We start from the raw sequence: 11,134 nt of genomic DNA on the forward strand, positions 1-11,134 counted from the left end.
TGTGAGAAAGACACAAAGTGTCTGCAAAGAGATATAGCTAGGTTAAATCAGTGGGAAAAAGTTTGGCAGATGGAGTATAATATGGGAAAATGTAAGATTGTCTACTTTGGCAGGAAGAATAGAAAAACAGAATATTACTTACATAGAGAGAGACTGCAGAATGCTGCTGTACCAAGGAATCTGTGTGTCCAGGTACATGAATTACAAAAAAGTTAGCATGCAGCTATAGCAAGTAATTAGGAAGGCAACTGGAATGTTGGCATTTTTAGAGAGGGGAATGGAGTTTAAAAGTAGGGAAGATTTGCTGTAACTGTACAGGGCATTAGTGACATCCCAACTAAAGTACTCCACACAGTTGTGGTCTCCTTACGTAAGGAGGGATATACTTGCATTGGAATCAGTTCAGAGAAGGTTCACTCGGCTGATACTTGCGAAGTTGGATTGTCTTAGGAGAAACAGTTGAGCAGGTTGGGCCTCTACTCACTGGAGTTTAGAAGATTGAGAAGAGATCTTATTGAAACCTATAAGATTCTCAGTGGGCTGGACAGGTAGATGCTGAGAGGATGTTTCTCCTTGTGGGGGAATGTAGAATTAGGGGCCACAGTTTCAAGATAAGTGGCCTCCCATTCAAGAAGGAGATGAGGAGGAATTTCTTCGCTCAGAGGGTTGTTCATCTTTGGAATTCTGTTCTCCAGAGGACTGTGGAGACTGGGTCATTGAATATATTCAAGGCTGTGATAGACAGATTTTTGATCTACAAGGGAGTCAATGGTCATGGGCGCAGGCAGGAAAGTGGAGTTAAGGCCACAATCAGAACAACCCCGATCTTATTGAATGGCAGAGCAGGCTCGATGGGCCAAATGGCCATCTCCTGCTCCTATTTTGTATCTTTTTATCTTCTTACACACACACACACACACACACTCAACCAGTGTGTGGCAGTGGATCTAGAATTAATCCCACTTTCGTACAAAATACCAGCGACTGAAAGGTACAGAATAAATCCCACAGATACGTACAGTATGACTGACAGGTACAGAATGAATCCCATGCTCACGCACAGCACCAGGGATTGAAAGATACATGTGATTCCCACCCTCACAGAACAATATCAGACTGAGTTACAGAATGATTTCCACATTCCCATCGAGCACCACTGACTGCTAATTAATTCATCCCACAATCACACACACTACCAGAGGCCGACAGATACAGAATGTATTGCACACTTTCACAAAGTTCCAGTGAGTGACAGGTACATCATCTCTATGGTATCAATTTGTTTTTTTCATGAAGAGTCTGGAACTTTCCAATTACCTTTGTGATCTCTGTTTTAACCCCATGGATTCTGGGTGATTCACTTTCACTGTTGGGATCTTTGTGTCTCTACTTAATGCCCTGTAAATTAATTACTGATCACTGACCCCATGTGCGCGTTCATTTTCGCTATTGTACTATTTCGTCAATAAGCTGACAGATCAGTTCTCAGTCACTTGTTTCCCTTGTTCAAGCTCGGCCTCAATAATAAGTACATTTACTAGAAACCCCGCTGTTGTAGGAAACCTCAGTCTCTCATTTCAACTCCTGACAGTAAAAATCTTCTCTCCGCTTTTTTCTCCCACAAATTGGTTCAATCTAGAATCAGTGATGCGGTATCTTCACAAAGATTGACCTGAAATGTGTCCGCTTCCAGAATGCTGTGAGAGACTTTCTGCCGCCGCTTACAGACTGTTTCAAAAAGGACGGAGAATAGTCCGAGATCAAAGCGCACATGGGCTCAGTGATCAGTAATTAATTTACGCCGCATTATTAAGTAGAGACACAAAGATCTCACAGACAGTGAAACTGAATCACCCAGAATCCATGTGGTTAAAAGAGATCAGAAAGGCAATTAGAAAGTTCCAGACTCTCCGTATAAAAAAACAAAACAAATTAAAACCAGAGATGATGATGTAGCTTTTTCAGAGAGATTGTGGGTGGCTCTTAAAAGAGCCGTTGTGTTTGGGATGTTTTTCAGTCCATTGTGTAGTTTTACTTGGAGCTGATGTACTTGGTCACCGCCTTTGTCCCTTCCGACACGGCGTCTTTGGCCAGCTCCCCGGGCAGCAGCAGGCGCACGGCGGTCTGGATCTCCTGGGAGCTGATGGTTCTGCACTTGTTGTAATGGCCCAGGCGGGAAGCCTCACCCGCGATGCGCCCGAAAATATCGTTCACAAACGAGTTCATGATGCTCATGGCCTTGGAGGAGATGCCGGTGTCGGGGTGAACCTGCTTCATCACTTTGTAGATGTAGATGGAGTAACTCTCCTTCCTCGACTTTCTCCGCCTCTTACCGCCCTTTGCTGATGGTTTACTCACAGTTTTCTTTGCGCCCTTCTTAGCAGCTGCTTTCTTCTTCTCCTCAACCATCTTCAGATTCAATTTCAGACACAGAAATAAACCAAACTCCTTCCGAGTGCGGATTAAATGGACAATCCCACAGCACTATGCTAATGAGGGATGGGGGAAAGTAAAGATTGTGATTGCGTGATTGGGAGTGATGTCACAATGATTTTATATTGTCATACTATAATTGGTGTCCTTCACCATCCAATCACATTCAAACTTTGCAGCCAATCACAAACATTCGTACTGCAATCAGGAAGTCTGTTTCACAAAGACTCTCTCCAGCTGCAGTTTGCATTGAAAGAGCCGCTCCCTGTGTCAAGCTCTCTGGAAATGTTCTGCATGTTGTTGAGAGGACGCTTATTGATGATTCTGTGTCGTTGTGAGTGTGCAATTAATTCCATTTCTTTTATTCTCTGCTCCTGTGTTTGAGTGTGTTCTGTCATTCAGCAGTTCTCAGTCTCTGGTGCTGTGTGGATTTATTCCGTATTTATTTATTTCGAGAATATAGCACTGAAACAGGCCCTTCGGGCCACCGAGTCTGTGCCGACCAACAATCACCCATTTATACTAGCCCTGCAGTAATCCCCACGTACACTAGGGGCAATTTACAATGACCAATTTACTTCTCAACCTGCAAGTCTTTGGCGGTGGGAGGAAACCGGAGCACCCGGCGAAAACCCACGCGGTCACAGGGAGAACTTGCAAACTCTGCACAGGTAGTACCCAGAATCGAACCCGGGTCCCTGGAGCTGTGAGGCTGCAGTGCTAACCACTGCACCACTGTATCTGTCAGACTCTGGTACTGTGTTTGAATATGACATCCATTCTGTCTCTGTCAGTCTCTGTTGCTGTGTTTGAGTGTGAGGAGTTGAGGCAGAGTGTTGCGGCGAGGAAGATGGAAAAGAACGTTGGTGCGATGACACAGACTTAGTTGACCCCAGTTTGCATTGGGATTGGGTCAGTGGTAGGTCCGTTGGGAAGGATTACAGCTTGCATGTCATCATGCAGTCGTTGGAGGTTGGTGACGAATTTTTCCGGCAGCCAAATTTGAGGAAGACGTTCCATAATCCCTCCTGGTTGGTAGAGTCGAAGCCCTTTGTCAGGTCAGAGAAGACCAGGTAGAAAGGTTGCTGCTGCTCCCTACATTTTCTTGGAGTTGTCTTGCTGTGAAGATCATGTCCACTGTGTCTCTTGATGGACAGAATCCACATTGTGATTCCAGTAGGAGATCTTCAGCCACGGGGAAGAGACAGTTGAGAAGGACTCTTGTGATGACCTTCCCTGTAGTGAACAGCTGGGATACCCCTCTGTCATTACCACAGTCGGTCTTGTCACCATTTTTGGTGATGATCACAATGACAGCATCTCAGAGATCCCTGGCATGCTCTTGTCCTTCCAGCTGAGGGAAATGAGACCATGTATTTGTGTTAAGTGTTATTCTCTGTCGTATTTTAGATTTTCAGAGGGAATTCCATCTATGCCGGTGGCCTTCATTTTTTTTTTACCTGTTAGATTGCCTTTTCAATTTCTGTTGGGCTGGGATTGTGCTGACGTCATGGTGGGTAACATGCTGTGGAATGTGGCACTTGCATCAAGGACTGAGTTGCGATTGAGAAGATCTTCAAAGTGCTACTTCCAACGAGTGCTGACTGCCTCTCTGACCTTGATCAGTGTCACTCCATTCTTTACTCTCAGTAGGGTCGGTCCTTGGTAATTTGGGCCATAAATGGTCTTGACGGTGCTGAAGAATCCACACATGTCGTGGCTGTCAGCAAGTTGCTGTATTTCCTGCACTCTTTCAGCCCATCAGCTGTTCTTTAGTTTGTGTAAGCAGATCGACTCTACAGGACGAGTGGGAAACTATTGAAACTACATTGCCTGCAGTCCTGAAGCAAGGCCACTCCAACATCTGTCATCGGGCTGCAGTATGCTGACAATGCTTGCATATGCGCACACTCAGAGGCCAAGCTTCAAACCCTCATCGATGCATTCATGGAGGCGTATGAAAGAATTGGCTTGAAGCAAAACATCCGGAAAGCTAAGGTCCTCTGCCAGCCTGCTCCCCGACACTGCCCCCGACTATTAAGATCCACGGCGAATCACTGGACAATGTGGATCACTGCTCATATCTTGGGAACCTCCTGTCACCAAGGGCAGATATCGACAATGACACTCAGGATCGCTTCCAGAAGGCCATGTGGCCCATAAATCCTGCTCTGCCATTCAATAAGATCATGCCTGTTCTGATTGAGGCCTTAATTCCACTTTCCTGCCTGTGCCCATTGACCAATGACTCCCTTGTACATGAAAAGATCTGTCTATCACAGCCTTGAATATATTCAATGACCCAGCCTCCACAGTCCTCTGGAGAACAGAATTCCAAAGATGAGCAACCCTCTGACAGAAGAAATTCCTCCTCAACTCTTTCTTGAATGGGAGACCACTTATCTTGAAACTGTGGCCCATAATTCTACATTCCCCCACAAGGAGAAACATCTTCCCAGCATCTACCTGTCCAGCCCACTGAGAATCTTATAGGTTTCAATAAGATCACCTCTCAATCTTCTAAACTCCAGTGAGTAGAGGCCCAATCTGCTCAACTTATTCTCACAAGTCAACCCTTCATCCCAGGAATCAGCCTAGTGAACATTCTTTGAACTGATTCCAATACAAGTATATCCCTCCTTAAGTAAGGAGACCAAAGCTGTATGGAGTACTTTAGTTGGGATGCCACTAATGCCCTGTACAGTTACAGCAAAACTTCCCTACTTTTATACTCCATTCCCCTTGCTAAAAAATTCCAACATTCCATTTGTATTCCTAATTACTTGCTATACCTTCATGCTAACTTTTCTGAAATTCATGTACCTGGCACCCAGATCCCTCAGTACAGCAGCATTCTGCAGTCTGTCTCGATGTAAGTAATATTCTGTTTTTCTATTCTTCCTGCCAAAGTAGACAATCTCACATTTTCCTATATTATACTCCATCTGCCAAACTTTTGCCCACTGACTTAACCTATCTATATCTCTTTGCAGACACTTTATGTTCTCCTCACGACTTTCTTTCCTACCTATCTTTGTACCACCCATAAATTTGGCAACAGTACACTCAGTGCCTTCATGCAATTATTAATATAGACCATAAATAGTTGAGGCACCAGCACTGATCCCTGTGACATTCCATTAGTTACAGTTTTCCAATCTGAAAATGCCCCATTTGTCCCCACTCTCTGTTTCCTGTGAGTTAGCCAATCTTATATCCATGTGTGTGTAGTTTTCAGTTTGTATCTATCAGTGTCTGGTACTCTATGTGAGTTTTGGACTCTTTCTTACTCTCTCACTGCTATTTTTTGTGTGTTAGGTTGCTTTAGATGACTCAGGCTGAAGTACTGTGAGTGAGTGCAGTAATCAACCTATATCTTTCAGCATCTGGCACTGAGCATGTGTTTCAGCATCACTATCTATCTGTCAGTATCTGGTACTCTGTGTGAGTATGGGATTCATTATATAATCTTCCGTCCCTGGGACTGATGGCAAGTCTGGATTTATTCTCCATAAAATGTCAGCACAGCAACAGGCCACTGATGTGGTAGGTTTTAAGCAGACAATATATTTGAGGTTTTGCTTAGTATTAAATATCTGTCACTGTGAACACAATAGTGAAAGATAATGTATCCTACAATCTGATACAGGATTGGTGTGCAAGTGTAACTCAGGCTGTACTAATCAATTTGATCAGTGCCATTCAGTCTGAGTGAGTATCTTGGTTTTGCATGTAAAGTGAGCTCAGTCTGGAATTGTACAGTATCTTCCATCTGACACTATGCGGTTTCAGGACTGCTATGTAATTTAGAGCTCAGACTATACTGATCAAATTTATAATGTATCTTTTAGTTTCACAATCTGGATGAGTTTTAAACTGGAATCTGAGTTTGGATCTCAGGTTATACGATATTTCAGAATCTCTCAATCTGATTATGGACTTGAGTCTAATGTTTATGTCTGGAAACATGATGGGAATTAATACTGATAATAAACTCATAACCCGTGTAAATATTGGGCTGGTATTTAACTTAAATCTCAGAGTACATTATTGAGGTTAATTCTGCAACTTTGAAACAGAAACCACGTGTCAGTTCTCTGTGTGTTTAATTTGTAGCTGAGGTTGCACTATTGTGGGATTGACACACTGATAATTTGATTGTGGGTGAGATGTTGGAATGGGATTTATGTATCTACCTGTCAGTGGTAATGAGTTGGGGTGACATAGAAACAACGTCTGTCTTTCCTGCTCTATTTGATTGATGGATTGAAAATGTGTCTCTGGAACTATTTCTGCTGTCTGAGACTGTGGAACTGATGACCTGTCTGTGTCTCTGCGCTCTGTGAGTGATAATGTACGTATTGTGTGTGAGAAGGATCTGGTGGCACTCTTCCTTGTAACTTGGGTGGAGGAAATAGCCCATTTATTCTGGTTCATTCAATCATTTGCCTGTTTGAACAAAAGTATGTTTGTAACTAAAATACAGGTGAGATCAAAGATATAGAGTTTTAATGAATTTAATCTCTCAAATAATAATCATTATGGATACCCGCAAAAGAACCACCGCAACACAAATATTGTCACTGTTTCACTCCACGACAATAAGTTTCTTCCCATTCTGTCTCCATCCCCTTGTCCACACACAACCGGAGAATGGCCTCTCCACTCACTCCATGTTCCAAGACCAGTTTCAGATCCACTCCGCCTCCTACAAACAGCCCCCGCCTGCCCCTGAACTTGCCCCGGACTCGATGCTGATCTCTGAGTCTATCTGCGGACATGCTCCCAAAGCGATGTCCTGCTGGAAGGAGGCTGCTGTTTGCTCCCTTCCCCCGGGACCGGGATCTCTCCATTCGCGGCTGTTTTAAACCATCTTCTTCCGCTCACAGGCAGTGCTGGGGGAGGGGAGCGCAGGCCCAGATTTCTGCAGCACTTCAGCCAGAAACTTGGAAAACTTCCGGCACAGAATGAGTCCATTCGGCCCATCATGTCCGCGCTAGCGGAATGAGAGGGATATAGCCTGTTCCCACAGTTTGTTGTTATTGGACAGTGAAGTGTAGAAACAGAAGCGGACAGTCAGGATGTGGGGAGTTACACAAAGAGGTACACTATTATCGGCACCAGGTGAGAAGTGTGAAGGACACATTTTAAACAGCGGCTGTTTGGTTTCATTTGAACGGTTAGACCATGGGAGCGGGAACAGGAAATCTGACTTGTGTAAAAGTCCCTGTTCCGTCGGTCAGTCCCATTCATGGCCCAGTGGATTGTTTCTGGATGTTATTTAATTGTTGTAAAATGGCCAAAGCCCCTGGTATGCAGTAGCTGGGGGCTGCAGGACTGCAGTGGAATCAGACACTGATTCTGTTTGTATTGCTGGGTTTCCTTTGTGATTGTTCACAATGATTATTCATTGAAAAATTGTTTTGGTCTCTCTTGTAACTTCCACCACATCTCTTCCTGAATTATAATTAATACTTTTTCTTTCTACAGGCAATACTTGAGGAAGCTGAATAAATGTAGTGATTCCTCGACACAAGGGGAAGTGCAGCCAGCTCCTCACACACAGTAAGTACAGTATCACTCACAGAGAGCAGAGACATCAGTTCCACAATCACCGACAGCAGAATTAGTCAGAACACAAAAACACACAAAATAGGAGCAGGAGTAGATCATGTGGCCCGTGGAGCCTGCTCCGCCATTCAGTACCATCGTGGATGATCTTAGGCTTCAATTCCACTTTCTCGCCTGCTCGCCTTATCCCCTGATTCTCTGAGAGATCAAAAATCTGTCTATCGGAGCTTTACATGTATTCAATGATGGAGCATCCACAATCCGCTGGAGTAGAAAATTCCAAAGATTCACAACCCTTTGAGTGAAGTAATTTCTCCTCATCTCAGTCCTAAATGATCAGCCCCTTATCGTGGGACTGTGTCCCCATGTTTTAGATTGTCTGACCAGCAGAAACAATCTCTCAGTGTCTCCCCTATCCAGCCCCTTTGGAATTTTGTATGTTTCAATGAGATCACCTCTCATTCTTCTAAACTCCAGAGTATAGGCCCAATTTACTCAGCCTCCCATCATGGGACAATCCCCTCATCCCAGGGACTAATTTAGTGAACATTTGCTGCACCGCCTCCAATGCACATATATCCTTTCTTAAGTGTGCAGACCAAAACTTCACACTGTATTCCAGATGTGGTCTCACCGAAATCCTGTACAATTGTAGCAAACTTCTTTATTCCTGTATTCTAATCCCCTCAAAAAAAAGGCCAACACGCCATTTGCCTTCCTAATTGCTTGTTGTACCTGCATGCTAACTTTCTGTATTCCTTGTGCAAGAACACTCAAGTCTCTTTGAACACCAACAGTTACAAGTTTCACACCTTTTATCAAATATTCTACTTTTCTATTCTTATGACCAAAGTGAAGAACTTCACACTTCCCTACATTATACTCCATCTACCATCTTCTTGCCCACTCACTGAACTTGTCTATATCTCTTTGCAGCCTCTCTATGTCCTCCCACAGCTTCCCTTTCCACCTACCTTTGTATCATCAGCAAACTTAGATACATTACTCTCTGTCTCTTCATCTAAGTCATTAATTTAGATTGTAAATAGCTGAGATCCCAGCACTTATCCTTGCAACACTCCATTATTCACTGCCTGCCAATCTGTTTATACCCACTCTTTGCTTCCTGTCCATTAACCAATCCTCTATCCATGCTAATATATTGCCCACAATTCCATGATTCTCTTATCTTCTCTATTAACCTTTTATGTAGCACCTTATTGAATGCCTTTTGGAAATCCAGGAACACGACTAGTTTCCCTTTCCCCTGCTAGTTACATCCTCAAAAAACTCTCATAAATTTGTCAAACAAGATTTCCCTTCAGGAAAATCATGTTGACTTGTTTGAATGCTTTTCTCAATGCATTGTTCAGACTTCCTGCATTTTCCCAAGGACTGATATTAGGCTAACTGGCCTGTAGTTCACAGTTTTCTCTCTCCCTCCTTTCCTGAAAGGCAGTGTAACATTTGCCAACTTCCAATCTGATGGAAATTTTCTGACCCCCTCCCACACCCACTGCAATATTACAGTGAACGGGGGTGGGGAGAAACAGCCTGTCTGCCCCAGGCCAATCAAGGCCCTTAATTGGCCAATTAACAGCCACTTATGGGCCTCCTCTCTCTGCTGCAGGTATTTTATCCTCGGTTGGGTTGGGGGCGGGGAGGCAGTGTGGCAAAGGCACCAAGAACCCTGCCTGATAAAACCAGGCATCTTTCTTGCGGGCTGCGGGGGGGTCCTCCTGATTAGGCACCCTGTTCCCATGGAGGGCCACCCTCAAAGCTCCAACCGCCCCCATTGGGCACCCCCGGACCCTCTACCTGACCCCCCATTGCCTCAGACTTAAAGGTAACATTATATATTCTATCAGAACAGACTGAATGACAAATAACATAGCACTCCACAAAACTATAGTGTTAGAGTGAAAGATATTGTCTCAGTTATTTATTGCAGCCTGAGCTACACATTATATGCCAATCTAAAATCACATACAGTTTCAGACTGAGATACAGTATTTATTCCATAAATGCAAAATGAGCTATATGTTCCACAGGAGTTCATACTATTGAACAATCCTGGGCTCTTTTCTCTAAGTGGTCACCTAATAGAAGCATTGAATAATATGAAGGGTTTCGTTGGGGTAGAGGTAGAGATGTTTCCCACTTGTGGTGGAGTCCAAAGCTGTCGATATGAAATAGTCAGTAATAAATTAAATAAATAACTCAGGGGAATCTTCTTTACCCTGCTTTGACAGCACTTGAGCTGCTGAACATTGTTACATTTAACATCAAGCTAAATGATTAAATGAGGCAGAAACAATTTGAGAGATTTGCTGATAGGATTAGATGAAGTAGGGTTGGAGTAACCTCATTGGAACTACCAGCACTTGGGCAGAAAAGCCTGTCTCTGTGCTGTAAATACTATGTAAATTTGTGTAGAGTGAATCCAGAATGACAAACTAACCCAGAGATTAATGGCTACTGAATGCATCCCACACACAGGCAGTACCAGAGACTGACAGATACTGAACAAAACCCACACTCACAGGCAGTACCAGAGACTGACAGATGCTGAACAAAACTCACACTCACAGGAAGTACCAGAGACTGACAGATACTGAACAAAACCCACACTCACAGGCAGTACCAGAGACTGACAGATACTGAACATAACCTCCACTCACAGGCAGTACCAGAGACTGACAGATACTGAACAAAACCCACACTCACAGGCAGTACCAGAGACTGACAGATGCTGAACAAAACTCACACTCACAGGAAGTACCAGAGACTGACAGATACTGAACAAAACCCACACTCACAGGCAGTACCAGAGACTGACAGATACTGAACATAACCTCCACTCACAGGCAGTACCAGAGATTGACAGATACTGAACAGAACCCACACTCACAGGCAGTACCAGAGACTGACAGATACTGAACAAAACCCACACTCACAGGAAGTACCAGAGACTGACAGATACTGAACATAACCTACACTCACAGGCAGTGCCAGAGACTGACAGATACTGAACAAAACCCACACTCACAGGCAGTACCTGAGACTGACAGATACTGAACATAACCTACACTCACAGGCAGTGCCAGAGACTGACAGACATTGAACATAA

At 43.9% G+C, this 11,134-nt stretch overlaps 1 protein-coding gene across 1 annotated transcript; it reads right to left on the minus strand.

Annotated features, from left to right (window-relative positions):
* Positions 1-2,031: 2,031 nt before the first annotated feature.
* Positions 2,032-2,334, minus strand: LOC137365021 (histone H2B-like; the record flags this gene model as incomplete). The annotated part of the gene is made up of 1 exon (XM_068027893.1): positions 2,032-2,334. A coding segment is annotated over one exon (303 nt), but the record flags the coding sequence as incomplete, so codon positions are not given.
* Positions 2,335-11,134: the final 8,800 nt, after the last annotated feature.

Source organism: Heterodontus francisci, unplaced genomic scaffold, assembly GCF_036365525.1.
Source record: "Heterodontus francisci isolate sHetFra1 unplaced genomic scaffold, sHetFra1.hap1 HAP1_SCAFFOLD_43, whole genome shotgun sequence".
In the NCBI taxonomy this organism is placed as follows: domain Eukaryota; kingdom Metazoa; phylum Chordata; class Chondrichthyes; order Heterodontiformes; family Heterodontidae; genus Heterodontus; species Heterodontus francisci.